Here is a 19,512-nt window from a genome sequence, read left to right as displayed (position 1 = left end):
GTACGATTTAGGAGCATACGGGCTGTTCCAACTTTATAAAGTACCTTGAATTATTGGCACATGGACAGCACTGACTCGGAAAATATCTTTCTTATGGAACGCTAGTGGATTTTTGTTCACACAAAGTAATTACTGCTATCGACAGAGGACCTGCAGTTGATTTCATAATTCTAGGCCTACCGATAACTATTGAAACAGTTGCTTACAACCAGCTTCTAATAAAATTACAATCCTATCTGCGACTGAACTCGTGATTTCACGCTATAAGGTTCTCATTATTCATCTCTTGGTGCTCCATCTCTCTTTCCATTCCTCTTTATCCCAATCCATCACCATCTGCCCTTGTCTCTAGCATCCCCTTTTCCATGTATTTCAACCTCCCCCGGCCATGCTCACCCAGACATGTAGCCCCTATTAAACGTGACGACAAAACAAGCCGATAATACTCCCACAACACACCTATAATACTGGGTGGCTTGAAACCAATTAATTCGCTTGACATGTATGTGGTTGTGCTCTGTATGGCGTCTGCAGGGTGAACCATCTAAAGCTTGGACTGCAAATATTATGGAAATGGAAAGTGCTATTGACGTGCAGTTTTCACAGAATGAATTCGAAGCCAGGGTCTCGTACTGTTATCCAATAAACAGATTGTAATAATACTTAGAAAGTGTATTTTCTGTACCTGCGATTTTCCTAATGAAAAAATCTTATTACCAGTAACAAACTAAAAATAGGGTAAACTAGAATTTCGGTGCTGTTTGCTGCAGAAGTCTAGTGCAAGCCAGTTGTGAAATACCACGTTGTGAGAAGTTTCCACACTGACACTTCTTTGTGCCATTCGACCTGCGTAGTTGTTAGATCGATGTTGTTATGTTCGTTTACAGTGTGCTTGTGTGTTCCTCGAGAGCACTGCTATCAGTTTTCTATGTGACAGTCTAAGCAGTAGCTCATGTGTATACAACGGGATTTATCAGTGCAGAAAAAGCTGACATGCTCATGGTGCATGGAGAGTGTAGGAAGAATGCAGTTTGTTCTTCTACAGTGCTTGCGGCAGGATCCCAATCTCGACCATCTTCTCAATCAGTTGTGTGAAAGTGATAGTGTAAGAACTAGGGAACGTAACAGAATGAAGCAAGTGATGACAGAAGAGCGGGAAATTAACGTTCTTCCTGTTGTTGCAGTTGATCAACACTTTACCTCCTGTGCAATCGCATGTGTAAGTGACATGGGTCAGGCAAGTGTCCTACACATTCCCCATCAGCCTAAATTCCATCCCCATTACATCTACCTCAATGAAGAGCTCCATGGAAACAATTATAAGAATCGTGTTAACTTCTGTACATGGGAATTGCGACTAGTACTCCATATGTATTACGTACCTTGTTTAGTGGTGAAGCCAGGTAAACCACCAAAACGTATGCTATTGGTGTGTTGACAATCCCCATTGGCTTCCTCAGGTGGAACATCAGCGCCCATGGAGTGTAAACATTGCTGTGGGATAGTAAACCGTCAGATCATAGGCATGAGTTTCATAGATAGAACACTGAATGCGTACAACTATCACAGCCTCCTAACAAACCATCTCCCACAGATACTAGAAGGCTTTCCTCTGCACACATAGAGGAACCTGTGTTACCAATATGACCGCTGTCCAGTACATAGTGCGTGGAGTATTACAGCATGTCTTCACAAATTGTTTCCAAAACGTTAGATTGGATGCAGAGGACCAGTACGTTAGGTGCCCCATTTTCCAGATTTGATGCCTGTTGACTTTTTCTGTGGGGAAAGCTGAAAGACGCTGCCTGCAAGGACATACCAACTACACCCAATGATACATAACGAAGCATAACTGCAGCCTGCTCGGAGATGTTCGACGAAACGCTAGCATGTGTGCAGCAGTCGCTCCATACCAGATAGGAAACGTGTTCTGTCACTGCTGGTGGTCATTTTGAACACAACCTGTGATGGACAGTTACCTCGTTACGGCCCAGAATGCACATAACTAGTGCATGCATTTGTGTTGTTCTTTGGTGTGTACTACTACAGGTATTGTACAAGTGACAGTGTGGCAACTTTCCAAAGTATTTATATTGTAAGCAGCTTGCACTAGAATCCTGCAACAAATCAACTAACATAATTTACGCTATTTTTAGTTTCTTAATGTCAATAAGAATTGTTCCATTCAAAAAGTGTACTTTTGCACAAAAAATACACTTTATAAATATTATTACAAACTGTTTATTGGCCAACAATAAACAGCCCCTGACTATCTGCACGTTCTGTGATAACTGCGCATCAACAGCACTTTCCATCTCCGCAATATTTTCGGTGCTAATTTTATTTTAGTCGCCCTGTATGTATACTTTAAATTTTCTTTTACACACATATCTGCAGCCAAGCTGCTGTCCTGGAAACTAGCATGAGTTTTTGCAGCGCCTATGTGACCAATCGGTACATCCGAACATTATGAAGCACCGAGAAGAAAAGGATTTATTGACACATAATCAGCACGGACTCTGAAAATATCATTATTTTAAAACACAACTAACTCTTTTTACTCACGAAGTAATAAGTGCTATCGACAGGGGATTCCTATTTTTAGATATCCAGAAGGCTTTCGACACCGTTCCTCACAAGCTTCTTCCAACCAAACTGCGTGCCTATGGAATATCGCCTGAGTTGTGCAACTGGATTCGCGATTTCCTGTCAGAAAGGTCACAGTTCGTAGTAACAGACGGAAAGACATCGAGTAACAGAGGTAATATCCGGCGTCCAACAAGGAAGTTTTATAGGCTCTCTAATGTTCCTGATCTATATTAACGACATAGGGAAAAAACTGAGTAGCCGTCTTAGGATCTTTGCAGATGATGCTGTCATTTATCGTCTTGTAATGTCATCAGATGACCAAACCGAATTGTAAAATGATTTAGATAAGATATCTGTGTGGTGTTGAAAATGGGAATCGATACTGAATAAAAAAAAACTGTAAATTTCGATTACGCGATGACTCACACAAATCAGAAGGCTGCAAATTCAAGTAAATAGTTAGGGATTACAGTTACAAATAACATAAATTGGAACGAGCACATAGATAAGGTTGTGCGTAGAGCAAACCATAGTCTGCGATTCGTTGGCAGAACACTTAGAAGGCGCAACAGGTCTTCTAAAGAGACTGCTTACACCACGCTTGTCCGCCCTATTCTGGAGTATTGCTGCGCGGTGTGGGATCCCCATCAGGTGGTACTGACAGATGACACCTGATAATTTCAAACAAGGGCTGCTCGTTTTATATTATCGCGAAATAGGGGAGATAGTGCCACAGAAATGATATGTGAATTGGAGTGGGAATCATTAAAACAAAAGTGTTTTTCGTCGCAATGGGATCTTCTTATGAAATTTCAATCATCAGCTTTTTCCTCCGATTACGAAAACATTCAGTTGGCTCCCACCTACATAGGGAGAAATGATCATCACTATAAAACAAGAGAAATTAGGGCTCACACAGAAAAATTTAAGTACTGGTTTTTCCTGCACACCGTTCGAGAGTGGAACGGTAGAGAGACATCTTGAAGGTGATTCATTGAACCCTCTGCCAGGCACTTTATTGTGAGTAGCTGAGTAATCACGTAGATGTAGATGTAGAACCCTGCATAGCATATGGGGCTCTATCTAGAAAAATCCGTTGACAGGGTACGATTTCATTCCTCTGCTGAATGTACCCCACAGCCATTTGGGAAGCTTGAGAAAGGGGTCACATGTTGCCACTGGGCGCGTCCTGTGGAGCAGAGGACACTCAAGTGTCGCCCTCTTGTGACGCAGTCGCCATGCAGAGCAGACGCTCCTGTATTTTCAGCCTTCTGTCGTAGCTGACCGCACTTTGCGGACTGTTCCCTTCTCTGCTCTCTGGTACCAGAAACCAGCTTTCTCTAAACGTGCGCTACCTTCTTCTCTCTTTCCTGCACCAGTACTTCACTAACAGACTGATGAACGACCCTCAAGTCCAGCCTGGACAAGACCTCGTGTACCCCGTAATTTTCAAAATGTACCAGAATGTTGGTTTCTCTGCCAGTGCTCTTCTCTCGCATTCTTGACACAGTGCACTTCCACAAGTGGTGCGATTTGTACAATTATTGTGAACTGGTTTTGACTTTACCACTATACAGGAAACTGGTAACATTCTGTGTAATGATGTGTAAATGCTTTGTTGTACATAAAGACAGTGAGTGAGTAATGTATGAGGGAGTGCCTGATTTTCTCTTAATATATGCGAGATGACTCATGTAAGATTTTGACCTTGAAAATACACAATGCGATCAAAAGTATTCAGACACCTGGCTGAAAATAACTTACAAGTTCGTGGCCTCTCCATCACTAATGCTGGAATATAATATGGTGTTGGCTCACCCTTTGCCTTGATGACAGCTTCCATACTCGCAGGCATACGTTCAATCAGGTGGTGGAAGGTTTCCTGGGGAATGGCAGCACATTCTTCATGGAGTGTTGCACTGAAGAGATATATCGATGTTTTTCGGTGATACCTGGCATGATGTCGGTGTTCCAAAGCATCCCAAAGGTGCTTCATAGGACTCATATCAGGACTCTGTGCAGTACAGTCCGTTACAGGGATATTATTGTCTTCTACAGACGCCTTAGACTCTGCATTATGAACAGGTGCTCGATCGTTTTAAAAGATGCAATAGCCATCCCCGAATTGCTCTACAACAGTGAGAAGCAATAAGATGCTTAAAATATCAGTGTAGGCCTCTGCTGTGATAGTACCACGCAAAAAAACAAGGGGTGCAAGCTCCCTCCATGAAAAACACGACCACACAATAACACCACCGCCTCCGAATTTTACTGTTTGCAGTACACGCGCTGGCAGATGACGTTCACTGGACATTCTCGATAACCACACCTGCCATCGGCTGGCCACATTGTGTACCGTGATTCGTCACTCCACGCAACGTTTTTCCACTGTTCAGTCGTCCAATGTTTACGCTCCTTACAGCAAGCGCGGCTTTGTTTGGCATTTACCTGCATGATGTGTGGCTTACGAGCAGCCGCTCGACTGTGAAATCCAAGTTTTCTCACCTCCCGCCTAACTGTCATAGTAGTTACAGTGGATCCTGATGCAGTTCGGAATTCCTGTGTGTTCGTCTGGATAGATGTCTGCTTGTTACACATTACGACCTTCTCCAACTGTCGGCAGTCTCTGTCAGTCAACAGACGAGGTCGGCCTGTACGCTTTTGTGCTGTATTTGGTGCTTCAATTTTCCATCTCACCATTACATGTCAAATAGTGGACCTAGGGATGTGTAGGAGTGTGGAAATCTCGCATACAGACGTATTATAAAAGTGACGTCTAATCGCCAGACGATGTTCAAAGTCCGTGAGTTTTTGTGAATGTTTTGATTGATTTCAGCCAAAAATAACAGAGTTGCTCTGTGATATCCGCTGAAGTTGTGAGTATAGTTCTGCAATTGTGTGCAGTGTAGCCATTCCGATTTTCATCTGAAATCAGAAAAGATTTGATTTTACATTACTAACTTATTTTCTAAGAATATGAGCCTCAATGCAGGTGAAAATAATGAAAATTAAAAACTGTGCAGGCGTTGGAACAATTTACTGCGATTTTCACGTTTTTTTCTCCATTTAGGCGAAGAAAAATACCCGTGCAATCGTGACATCTCCTCATAAGTTGGTTCATATAATTAGTAATTTTATACACAATCATATTATCACATTTAATAATGATCGATTCAATACTTTTTGAGTTAGACTGGACGCAAATGTCAAAATAGTCATTTGGAGATGAACGCGTTTGAGAAATCAATTCTTGGAAACTGGAAATTCAAGGAAGTCAACAATAATGTAAAATGCTTACCAATTGATCTGCGATTCCAGAGCCATATAGTAATCCTTCTTCTTTCCCAGAGGCTTCGTTTTGCGCCTGCAGCAGTGCTTTCCGAGCTATCCGACCTTCCTTCGTTTCAATGCGCTACGTCGATTCTGCCAGCATACGCGCTGGTTATCCATTTGTTCGGCATAACTGAAGCTTTACGTGTCTCCTAAAATTCCTGCCTCGTTCATGGCCATCAGAAGGGATGAATTTCCTTCATTGAATAAGCCAGCTGCTAAATACGACGCCAAATCAACCACTTTTAGTCCGGAGTGCAAGTGTTTGGGAGCTAATCACCAAATAGTGGAATTAAAAGTTTCATTAGCATTTTGTGTGTGGCCACCTACACATTTCTCCAGTAATTCATCCCCTGATAAATCTTATATGGGAAGAATTTCCTTCTGTACGAATGCGAATTTCGCTTTGAAATTTTGACAAAGTACTCTTGGATAGTTAGCTTAACGATTTCTCGAACCTCCTAGTGTGGTTTCCGCATTAACCATCGTAATCCAAATTAGGTTATTATATTAATTTAGATTTTCTGTCCAGTTTGTTGAAAGTAAATGAATGGTGGAGATATATTTACTCATAAATTTACAGATTCTCCAGCAGTTGTTTATTTGGCCTGGCAGCATTGTCCTTACATCATGTTCTGCAGAAGCGTTAGGTGGTTCATCTGCATTTTTGTCGCAGTTCTCACTGCTGCCAACTATAGCGACTCTCATCCCAGTACAGGTAAAGATTTTACTTGTACAAATTGACGTAAGTCTGCATATGATAATGAATAACCAGTTTTAGTAGGTAATGAAAAACATATCCAATATTTTCATTAAGTATTTTATATATTTGTTTTCAGGATTAGATCCCGAAGTCACAGTCTACCACTTTGGAACTGACAATATGAGTAAGTGTCATAATTTTCCATTACTTCCAGAAACTTTTCATGGTTCAAGAAAATCATGCAGTGTAAACTTATCTCATTGGTAGATGTATTTGATGGTTTAATAACTGATTTTGGTCATTTGATTATTATGCATAAAATCTCTAAGTTCACTGAGTTTCTATATTATTACTTTTGTTTTTTTAGTCGGTATGAGTTGGAATACAGTTTACATATGTGTTACATACGTGTTGGTAGACCTTGAGAGTGGTAATCATGGCCTTTTTCTAAATTATTTTCATAAAGGTTTAGTTGTCCCGTCTAGATCAATATAACACATGAATAGACGAAGCTAAACAGAATCTATTTCACATAAGTAGTCGTGATATACAGGTATTTGACATGTCTTCCAGGATTACAGTAGTACATTGTACACCGCCTTCCATAAATTTATATTGACTACAGAAAAACCTTCTCACGTTCACAATATTTATATAACCAATTAAAAACAGAAATCTGATAATGGTAATCATCTCAGGAGGTATCCATCAGAAATTGTAATGCTTGTGCTGACTACGTTATATCCCTGTTTCTTATCTGTTTAAATTCATTGAGATATGGGTTCAAAATTATGGTACGTTTGCTTCCAACGTGTCCTTTCATCAGTGGCAGAGTTTTTAAATTAATAGTGGATGTCATCATTGTGGTTCAGCTGAAGATTTGCTTTCATGTAAAACATTGTTCCATAGAACCTTCACATGGACACAAACAGTAAATTTTGAAGGAGTGTTAAGTATTCCCATCTATATAGATAATTTGTAGCACTTACTCCTTCAGTTTATTTTGAACAACATACTAGTTTCTCTTTTCTTGGAAATAATGGTTATTTTAGGAAGACAGGTATGACCTTAAGAGCCCGTTACATGGCACATGCTGCAACTATACCAGTAGCATTATGATTCTCTTGTTAGTAACATTAGTAAATCAATAATAAACCATGTTCCTCTTCACAGTGTGAGATATGTCATGTTCCCTATTATGATTGCTATCTGAGTAAATGTCCATCAAATTATTGCTATTTACTTTCTGTAACAATACGTTACAGAAAGTAACTACAAGTTGGTCTACATTTTCGAAGCAGTATGTAGTTCAAAAATGGTTCAAATGGCTCTGAGCACTATGGGACTTAACATCTGTGGTCATCAGTCCCCTAGAACTTAGAACTACTTAAACCTAACTAGCCTAAGGACATCACACACATCCATGCCCGAGGCAGGATTCGAACCTGCGACCGTAGCAATGGTGCGGTTCCGGACTGAGCGCCTAGAACCGCGAGACCACCGCGGCCGGCAGTATCCAGTTGATATGTACACTGTTTCAAAGGAACCACATGGTAAACAAAATGTCATTCTAGAATGGGACGTAATTGATGTCTGTAGATCATAAATTTTAAGTAACCACGTCGGTGTCGTCTGTAAGCATTAATTTAATTTCACACATAATTAATGCCTGCTGTGTGCAGATTGTTACCAGAAATTTGAAGCATAAGGGGACGCTAGGCTATACAAAAATGTAACTCCTTGTTCTGATGTCACAGAAACTTCCTGTGATGAGACAAGTTTTTAGCCGGTTAACTGATGAGTTACTGATTTTATAATTGCTAATAGCAGGCTGAACAGCACAAAGGCTTTAGTCAAATCACGCAAGCTATTAACAGAAGAACAATTTCTGTGTCAAAGCTCTAAGGTATACACAAATACAAAGATAGGAATATTCCTCTGAAGGCCAAATTATTTTTATTCCTAATTGCAAAGAATTCAATACATTTGATTGTATGAATTAATTATTTTAATAATTTGAGGTTCTCCATATTTGTAACATCCAATTAGAGTTCCCTGGAATTTTGTGTAGGGCACCTTTTTCTAAAGAGTTCATATGATGGTGTATTTCGTTTTGATAAGACAAATACTGTGGTGAAGTGTTGCATTAAAACATGAATGAAATCTATGTATTCCATCTAGTTCCCCAGAGTAGGTTTTCAGCTGTTTACATGATGTACTGCCACATCATGTGATGTATATTTCTGGAAGGCAGGATGGTTTGGTTGAGTTACCCAGTGGTTACAGACAGGTGACTCATAACTTTCATGTAAAATATTGGGAGTTAGTTGTTGTAGGATATACACTGCAAGTCTAATGTCAGTGACATTTGAGCATCTCATGTACCTGTTCAGTTTGTGTCATTTACCTTCTGCCTAGTCTGATGCACTGTCGCAACTTCCTCCCTGTGCCAACCTCTTACCTTCAGAGTAGAACTGGTTATCTCACGTTCCATGTTGAAAATTCGTACCAGGACGTAAAATCTTAGAAATATTTTCCTTATGTTTGGTTGTAGTAGACACCTTCGACGGAGGAAAGCCATCTTTCCCTCTGCATGTCTGCCTCTGAAATCCGCCTTACTTTGTCCTTCATCTGTAATTTTGCTTTCAAGGAAGCAAAATTCCTTCATCTATTTTGTGATCCCAGACTTTGACGTTAAATTTAACGCTAATCTCGTTTCTGGTATTCCTCATTACGTTAATCGTTCATTTGTTCACACTAAGTACATATTTGCATTCATTTGAATCCCCATTCCACACAACAGACCTAATAATTCTTCCTGATCTTCACTGACAGTAATGTTTTCAGCGAATCTTCCCCATGGCACTTATAACCATGACTGTTAATCCAACTCCTACGTTTGTCTTTTATTTTATTACGGTTTCCTAAATGTACAGATTAGACAGTGGCGGAGAAACACCGTTTCATTAATTTACACCCTCATTAAGCACATCTCCTTTTCATAGTCTTCCGTTCTTATAGCTTCTTTTGTGTTCCTATATATATTATTGTATACCCAAATTTCCCAGTATTTCTAGTCACTTCACGCTGTAGAACGCTTTTCCTAGGTAGAAGAATTCTATACAAGTATCTAGATTCTTATTAACTCTTGAACACATTACGAAGTGGAATGCAGCACATGTGTTTTGGGTTCTGTCGTGTTTCCTATGCACTTACGCTACATCTGTTCTCCAGAACAGAGCTTTCTTTGTGGACCAAAGTCTCCTCCAGCCACTCACCCTCCCACTGATGCAAGACTCTTAAGCTCAACATCGAGGTGATAGCATACAGGAGGATGGCACGCTGTAATACTTGAGGATCGAGACAATACTCTTGGCGGCCAGATCTGTCCTTTCATTCCTCACAATTCCGATGTGTTTTTGTACCCAGCAAAAAGACACCTAAATCCCCAGTCGTTGTGGATGGAGCAGGAACTAGCTTCCCTGCTGAGTACAAACGTCTCACAGAGTGAAGGGAACATAGAAAATCGGATGAGACAAGAAATTTATCACTGGAAGAACGTCTCACCTACTCCAATGACCGCAAGATCGCATAAAATTCTGCATAAAAGACAGTAAACGCTTAAGGCAGTCTGATCTTGAGGACAGGATCTGTCAAAAAAACATAGCAACCAACAGGATCCCCCTGTAGCGATACGTGCATAAAAACAGCTATATTGTTGCGGTGCCCAGGTAAAATGTCAGAAAATATGTCATTAAAAGCGGAAGCAGGAGTGTAATCTCTCTTGTAGCGCCCCAAATCTAAAATCACTCTGGGTCTCTCCAGTAACCATGGCAGCAGGCAGTTAAAACCCTGGATTTGGGGCAGTACAGGCTCCTCACTGAGGGACTCCAGCACATGGTGCACATGGATCGCAAATGGCATTGTGGCTCTTAAACGGTTGGAAATAAGGGGGATGAGCAACGTTATAGAGTGTGAGTGAAGTTGGAGCTGTGAGGAACTTGCATGCCTGATGCAGTAGGTAGAGCTGCTGGTGACCCCCCCCCCACCCCCAGCCTCAGCACATAGGCTGGGTATGGGACTGGTCCTATAGCGACCTGTGGCCAACTGGAGACCCTCAAGGTGGACAGTGTCAATTCAAATCAAAAGGCCTCGTCAATGCATAAACCATGCACCCATAGTCCAGCCATGAATGCATGAAAGCCGTATAAAACTTCAGTGCTCAGATACACATTGCTGCGGCTCAATGCAAGTTCTTTAGCTGTCAGAATCTACATTCCTAAATCAATAGCTAGGGTCCGGGGTCTCTCCCAGGAATGCTGGTCCCCATGTGCCAAAATGCATCCCTTGTGCATCAGCTCTCATCTGTGACTAGATTTTAGCTCACTTTCCTGATGAAAACCTCCAATAGAATCTTCTGAACCTCAAAGATCCATTGCTCATCTCATGACTTCCTATCATTCGACTTCTGAGCAGGCTGCCACAGCAGCAGCTTTTATCGAAGACCCAATTCTGGTATTTGCCACATAACCCAAATTGGAAGAACATTGGTTGTAGCACAAGTCTGGGACAGTCCTCAATGCCATTTCCACAAGGTGAATTGTGTTACTAGGTGTTAGTGTGCCCACAAAGCTGAAATTTGCCACACCTCCACTTCTATGTCTATGGACTGGTGACTGGGCGACACCAAGGAATATTCTTCCCAACCATATTTTACAGAAGCGGCGCTGGTACCTATCTATACTCTTGCAGTCCACTCAGTTGCTGTCTATACAAGTCAAGTTGTAAAGCAAGCCAGTCACCTTCCAGACTAACACTGTGTCATCAGCTACAGTAATCGACTGGGCTACACAAGCCATTAAGTCTCCTCCAGGCACCCCTTCACAACATAGTTATGTAGTTTTAGTAAAAACACCATTTCTGTTACAGGACATACCTCTTAGAGGACTTTTCCAAAGCAAACGCTACTGTGGCGTTACAGTAACTCCAGCTTAGATTCTGATGGTTGTGGCCCCTCAGGTCTCTAACCTGTCCAGCATAGACTTATTCCATGCCTTGGGGCTTGAGTTCTGCGCCAATTCTGATGCAGTCCAAGCACTGGACCTCTCCCTACACCACCTACATCTTGGTTAAATTAGGACCAGTGTTCTGCCAGCGAGCATCCTGGGGATCCAGTCGCATATATCCCTTACACCTACTGCAGCTCCAAACTCCAAAATTATTTAAGGTCCGTAGCGTCGAGTTTGCATACCAGGATAAGTATCAACAGGACTTGCAACATCTTCAGGATGAGGGCGTCTTCATCCCAGTAACACACAGCCAAAGGGCCCTTCCTATTTGACTGTGGAGAAACCATCAGGCGCTGGCTGCATTGGTGGTGACTTCCCAGACACTGTGAATGCCCAATCTGTAGTCGTCAGATATACCACTCCCATGCTTCAGGACACTGTTTACATCTCGCTGGGTCTATGGTATTTGCCAAAAATGACCTTCATTATGCTTATTTGCCCAAAATGATCTTCATGATGCGTATCTACACCTCACACTGCGTAACGGCTCCCAGGAGACTGAAATCATAAACACCATAGCCACTCCTTTTGGATTGCTCCAATATACATAGCTTCCATTTGGCATCGCCAAAGTTACATCAATTTTTTGGAGGTACTATGTTGTTGGTGTGGTCTTCAGTCCTGAGACTGGTTTGATGCAGCTCTCCATGCTACTCTACCCTGTGCAAGCTTCTTCATCTCCCAGTACTTACTGCAACCTCCATCCTTCTGAATCTGCTTAGTGTATTCATCTGTTGGTCTCCCTCTACGATTTTTACCCTACACACTGCCCTCCAATGCTAAATTTATGATCCCCTGATGCCACAGAACTAGTCCTATCAACCGGTCCCTTCTTCTTGTCAAGTTGTGCCACAAACTTCTCTTCTCCCCAATTCTATTCTATACTTCCTCATTAGATATGTGATCTACCAATCTTCAGCATTCTTCTGTAGCACTACATTTCGAAAACTTCTGTTCTCTTCTTGTCCAAACTATTTATCGTTCATGTTTCAATTAAATACATGGCTATACTCCATACAAATACTTTCAGAAACGACTTCCTGACGCTTATATCAATACTCGATGTTAACAAATTTCTCTTCTTCACAAACGCTTTCCTAGCCATTGCCAGTCTACATTTTATATCCTCTCTATTGCGACCATCATCAGTTATTTTGCTCACCAAATAGCAAAATCCTTTACTACTTTAAGTGTCTCATTGCCTAATCTAATTCCATCAGCATCACCCGACTTAATTCGACTACATTCCATTATCCTCGTTTTGCTTGGTTGTTTTTCATCTTATATCCTCCTTTCAAGACACTATCCATTCTGTTCAACTGCTCTTCCAAATCCTTTGCTGTCTCTGACAGAATTAGAATGTCATCGGTGAACCTCAAAGTTTCTATTTCTTCTCCATATATTTTAATACCTACTTCGAATTTTTCTTTTGTTTCCTTTACTGCTTGCTCAATATACAGATTGAATAACATCGGGGAGAGGCTACAACCCTGTCTCACTCCCTTCCCAACCACTGCTTCCCTTTCGTGCCCCTCAACTCTTATAACTGCCTTCTGGTTTTTGTACAAATTGTAAATAGCCTTTCAATCCCTGTATTTTACCCCTGCCACCTTTAGTATTTGATAGAGAGTATTCCAGTTAACATTGTCAAAAGGTTTCTCTAAGTCCACAAATGCTAGAAAAGTAGGTTTGCTTTTCATCTAAGATAAGTCATGAGGTCAGTATTGCCTCATGTGTTCCAACATTTCTATGGAATCCAAACTCATCTTCCCCGAGGTCTGCTTCTACCAGTATTTCCATCCGCCTGTAAAGAATTCGTGTTAGTATTTTGCAGCTGTGACTTATTAAACTGATAGTTCGGTAATTTTCACATCTGTCAACAAGTGCATTCTTTGGGATTGGAATTACTATGTTCTTCTTTAAGTATGAGGGCATTTCGCCTGTCTCATACATCTTGCTCACCAGATGGTAGAGTTTTGTAAGGACTGGCTCTCCCAAGGCCGTCAGTTGTTCTAATGGAATGTTGGCTACTCCTGGGGCCTTGTTTCGAATCAGGTCTTTCAGTGCTCTGTCAAACTCTTCACACAGTATCGTACCTCTCATTTCATCTTCATCTACATCCTCTTCCATTTCCATAATATTGTCCTCAAGTACATCGCCCTTGTATAGACCCTCTATATACCCCTTCCACCTTTCTGCTTTCCCTTCTTTGCCTAGAACTGGCTTTCCATTTGAGCTCTTGATATTCATACAAGTGGCTCTCTTTTCTCCAAAGGTCTCTTTAATTTTCCCGTAGGCAGTATCTATCTTACCCCTAGTGAGATAAGCCTCTACATCCTTACATTTGTCCTCTAGCCATCCCTGCTTAGCAATTTTGCACTTCCTGTCGATCTCATTTTTGAGACCTTTGTATTCCTTTTTGCCTGCTTCATTTACTGCATTTTTATATTTTCTCCTTTCATCAATTAAATTCAATATGTCTTCTGTTACCCAAGGATTTCTACTAGTCCTCGTCTTTTTACCTACTTGATTCTCTGCTGGCTTCACTACTTCGTCCCTCAGAGCTACCCATTCTTCTTCTACTGTATTTCTTTCCCCCATTCCCGTCAACCCTTCGCTTATGCCGTCCCTGAAGCTCTGGAAAACCTCTGGTTTAGTCGGTTTATCCAGGTCCCATCTCCATAAATTCCCACCTTTTTGCAGTTTCTACAGTTTCAATCTACAGTTTATAACCTATGGATTGCGGTCAGAGTCCATATCCGCTCCTGGAAATGTCTTACAATTTAAAACCTGGTTCCTAAATCTCTGTCTTGCCATTTTATATCCTATCTAATACCTCCTAGTATCTCCCGGATGATTCCATGTATATAACCTTCTTTTATGATTCTTGAACCAAGTGTTAGCTATGATTAAGTTATGATCTGTGCAAAATTCTACCAGACAGCTTCCTCTTTCTTTTCTAATCCCCAATCCATATTCACCTACTATGTTTCCTTCTCTCCCTTTTCCTATTCACGAATTCCAGTCACCCATGACTATTAAATATTCGTCTCCCTCCACTACCTGAATAATTTCTTTTATCTCATCATACAGTTCATCAATTTCTCCATCATCTGCAGAGCTAGTGGGCATATAAACTTGTACTACTGTGGTAGTCATGGGCTGCATGTCTATCTTGGCCACAATAAGGCTTTCACTACGCTGTTTGTTGTAGCTTACTTGCACTCCTATTTCTTTATTCATTATTAAACCTACTCCTGCATTACCCCTCTTTGATTTTGTATTTATAACCCTGTATTTAGTTGACCAAAAGTCTTGATCCTACTGCCACCGAACTTCACTAATTCCCACTATATCTAACTTTAACCTATCCATTTCCCTATTTAAATTCTCTAATCTACCTGCCCATTTAAGGGATTTGACATTCCGCACTCCGATCTGTAGAACGCCAATTTTCTTTCTTCTGATACCGACAGCCTGTTGAGTAATCCCTGATCGGAGATCCGAATGGGGGACTATTTTACCACTGGAATATTTTACCCAAGAGGACGCCATCATCGTTAACCATACAGTAAAGCTGCATGCCCTCGGGCAAAATTACGGCTGTAGTTTCCCATTGCTTTCAGCTGTTCACGGTACCAGCACAGCAAGGCCGTTTTGGTTAGTGTTACAAGGGCAGATCAGTCAGTCATCCAGATTGTGGCCTCTGCAAGTACTGAAAAGGCAGCTGCCCCTCTTCAGGAACCACACATTTGTCTGGCCTCTCAACAGATACCCCTCCATTGTGTTTGCACCTACGATATGGCCATCTGTATTGCTGAGTCACGCATGCCTCCCCACCAACAGCAAGGTCCATGGTTCAGGGGGGGGGGGGGCGATGAGCAACACTTAAAGGACGTCTCAGGGACCATGAGCTACCTTGACAATTTTCTGGTTGTAGGAAAGTATACAGCTGATATGAAACTTCCTGGCAGATTAAAACTGTGTGCCCGACCGAGACTCGAACTCGGGACCTTTGCCTTTCGCGGGCAAGTGCTCTACCATCTGAGCTACCGAAGCACGACTCACGCCCGGTACTCACAGCTTTACTTCTGCCAGTATCTCGTCTCCTACCTTCCAAACTTTACAGAAGCTCTTCTGCGAACCTTGCAGAACTAGCACTCCTGAAAGAAAGGATATAGCGGAGACATGGCTTAGCCACAGCCTGGGGGATGTTTCCAGAATGAGATTTTCACTCTGCAGCGGAGTGTGCGCTGATATGAAACTTCCTGGCAGATTAAAACTGTGTGCCCGACCGAGACTCGAACTCGGGACCTTTGCCTTTCGCGGGCAAGTGCTCTACCATCTGAGCTACCGAAGCACGACTCACGCCCGGTACTCACAGCTTTACTTCTGCCAGTATCTCGTCTCCTACCTTCCAAACTTTACAGAAGCTCTTCTGCGAACCTTGCAGAACTAGCACTCCTGAAAGAAAGGATATAGCGGAGACATGGCTTAGCCACAGCCTGGGGGATGTTTCCAGAATGAGATTTTCACTCTGCAGCGGAGTGTGCGCTGATATGAAACTTCCTGGCAGATTAAAACTGTGTGCCCGACCGAGACTCGAACTCGGGACCTTTGCCTTTCGCGGGCAAGTGCTCTACCATCTGAGCTACCGAAGCACGACTCACGCCCGGTACTCACAGCTTTACTTCTGCCAGTATCTCGTCTCCTACCTTCCAAACTTTACAGAAGCTCTTCTGCGAACCTTGCAGAACTAGCACTCCTGAAAGAAAGGATATAGCGGAGACATGGCTTAGCCACAGCCTGGGGGATGTTTCCAGAATGAGATTTTCACTCTGCAGCGGAGTGTGCGCTGATATGAAACTTCCTGGCAGATTAAAACTGTGTGCCCGACCGAGACTCGAACTCGGGACCTTTGCCTTTCGCGGGCAAGTGCTCTACCATCTGAGCTACCGAAGCACGACTCACGCCCGGTACTCACAGCTTTACTTCTGCCAGTATCTCGTCTCCTACCTTCCAAACTTTACAGAAGCTCTTCTGCGAACCTTGCAGAACTAGCACTCCTGAAAGAAAGGATATAGCGGAGACATGGCTTAGCCACAGCCTGGGGGATGTTTCCAGAATGAGATTTTCACTCTGCAGCGGAGTGTGCGCTGATATGAAACTTCCTGGCAGATTAAAACTGTGTGCCCGACCGAGACTCGAACTCGGGACCTTTGCCTTTCGCGGGCAAGTGCTCTACCATCTGAGCTACCGAAGCACGACTCACGCCCGGTACTCACAGCTTTACTTCTGCCAGTATCTCGTCTCCTACCTTCCAAACTTTACAGAAGCTCTTCTGCGAACCTTGCAGAATCTCATTCTGGAAACATCCCCCAGGCTGTGGCTAAGCCATGTCTCCGCTATATCCTTTCTTTCAGGAGTGCTAGTTCTGCAAGGTTCGCAGAAGAGCTTCTGTAAAGTTTGGAAGGTAGGAGACGAGATACTGGCAGAAGTAAAGCTGTGAGTACCAGGCGTGAGTCGTGCTTCGGTAGCTCAGATGGTAGAGCACTTGCCCGCGAAAGGCAAAGGTCCCGAGTTCGAGTCTCGGTCGGGCACACAGTTTTAATCTGCCAGGAAGTTTCATATCAGCGCACACTCCGCTGCAGAGTGAAAATCTCATTCTGGAAACATCCCCCAGGCTGTGGCTAAGCCATGTCTCCGCTATATCCTTTCTTTCAGGAGTGCTAGTTCTGCAAGGTTCGCAGAAGAGCTTCTGTAAAGTTTGGAAGGTAGGAGACGAGATACTGGCAGAAGTAAAGCTGTGAGTACCGGGCGTGAGTCGTGCTTCGGTAGCTCAGATGGTAGAGCACTTGCCCGCGAAAGACAAAGGTCCCGAGTTCGAGTCTCGGTCGGGCACACAGTTTTAATCTGCCAGGAAGTTTCATATCAGCGCACACTCCGCTGCAGAGTGAAAATCTCATTCTGCATACAGCTGATGTTGCTCTTCTCCCCATTCACAGAAGCTTACCTTTGTTGTAAACTTGGCATATGTTATTTTTCCATCCACCAGATCGAATATTTAGGACACATTTTCAGGACATCAGGCATATGGCTCACACCACATTGTGTGCCTACCATCCAAAAATTACTAGCCTCGATAGATGCATTCCAGCCGAAGTCAGCCAAACTGTTATAGACCATTCATGCCCCATGCTTCAGCGATGCTGGCACCACTCGCTCTGTAACAGAGTTCCCTGGAAGTGGCCATCCTAATGTAATAAGTTGTTCCAAAACCTGAAGAAGGCCCTCTTCGACCTACCTGTCTCATGGCATACAATCCAACGAAACCATTGGTATTAGTGGCCGATGCTGACTGGCAGACTTTTGTCCCATATTGAGAATATCGTGGAGCGACCCACTGCATTTGTATCCAAGACACTTACAGCAGGATAGCGGAACTACATAGAAAAGGAGGCTTTGGTCATCATCTTTGGCAGCAAACGCTTCCCTACCTGCATCTATAGCCACCGTTTCACACTCATGACATATCATAAGCCTCTAATGCGTCTCTTCAAGTATTCAGCAACTTGCTACTGTGGGCCCCGTTTCTCTCAGGATATGCCTATTGTATCCAATATCACCCCATCTTCCAAGTGATGCACGCTTTGTGGGATATCACACAGTGACAGGCCATGTCCTCCAGGAGGATTTGCATTATACAACAGAAAGACAGCCTGTTGACAAAGTAATGTCTCATGTACCCAGACCTCCAAGCATTCTGTAGCATGCAGCAAAAAAATGGTTCAAATGGCTCTGAGCACTATGGGACTTAACATCTTAGGTCATCAGTCCCCTAGAACTTAGAACTACTTAAACCTAACTAACCTAAAGACATCACACACATCCATGCCCGAGACAGGAGTCCAACCTGCGACCATAGCAGTCCCACAGTTCCGGACTGCAGCGCCTAGAACTGCACGGCCACCGCGGCCGGCACGCAGCAAAAGTCTTTATCCTTGCATCACATTGCGCTGATAAAGGTCGCGATGGGCCATGCTCAGATCCTCATTCCCAGAACCCTATGGCATTGGGAAGTCATTTTGACTCTCCTAGCAATACATCCACTGGAAGGGTATGGAGTCATTTAATGCGAGAATGGTGCCTCACATGTCAAAACAAGCAAGCTGTGCCCTCCTGTCAGTATTTTCCATGGCCTCCTATGGTGACTCATTGGTCCTGTCTTCATTTGGACTTTGCTGGCCCATTCCTTGGATCTGTGTGGCGTCTGATTTTGATTGTGAGCAATGGGTTCTGCTTTGTGTTTTTCATGCCATTCACAACCTCAGCGAAGACGATCCAGATTGTTGCATGGTTGTTCGCCCTTAAAGGCGTCACACAAGCCTTTGTCACTGACAATGGCCCCAATTATCATCAGCAGAATTCTGATTCTTGCTATTCAATTTAATTTCATCAGTCCACATGGTCATCCTCACAAATCACCATTTTCCCTAGAATCAGAACAGCCACATACCTTCTTGTATCAATGGATTGTGTAGGTTTTCTTTGCAGGATCCAGTGCAGCTGTGGACGCCCTCCATTTAGTCTCCATTTGATTTGGCAGGCAATGTTTGAATTCCAGTTGCTGCAAAGAGGCTGTTGCTGCTGGCATATGTATGATGTATGGGCCCATCATGGATACAAACCACTAATTGGTGCACTCCAGATGCCTTTAATGCGACTCTCTTTGCGCCATATACCATTTCCCCCAACCCAAGACCTCCTGTGGCCAGCCACAATTCGTCACGCTCTCATCCCATATGAATAGAAGAGGATCCA

General features: G+C 42.9%; 1 protein-coding gene across 1 annotated transcript in view; it reads left to right on the top strand.

Moving 5' to 3' along the window:
• The window catches only part of LOC124554018 (ankyrin-3-like), a 60,296-nt gene that overhangs the window by 5,589 nt on the left and 35,195 nt on the right, over nucleotides 1-19,512 (top strand). The window contains exons 2-3 of the mRNA XM_047128046.1: nucleotides 6,503-6,637; nucleotides 6,759-6,806. Coding sequence (XP_046984002.1) covers nucleotides 6,550-6,637; nucleotides 6,759-6,806 — 136 coding nt within the window. The 5' untranslated portion in view covers nucleotides 6,503-6,549. The remainder of the gene's footprint in view (nucleotides 1-6,502; nucleotides 6,638-6,758; nucleotides 6,807-19,512) is intronic.

This window comes from Schistocerca americana, chromosome 11 (assembly GCF_021461395.2).
Source record: "Schistocerca americana isolate TAMUIC-IGC-003095 chromosome 11, iqSchAmer2.1, whole genome shotgun sequence".
NCBI classification, from domain to species: Eukaryota; Metazoa; Arthropoda; class Insecta; order Orthoptera; family Acrididae; genus Schistocerca; species Schistocerca americana.
Note: the sequence above shows the minus strand (reverse complement) of the source record. Positions and strands in the feature narration are given on the sequence as shown.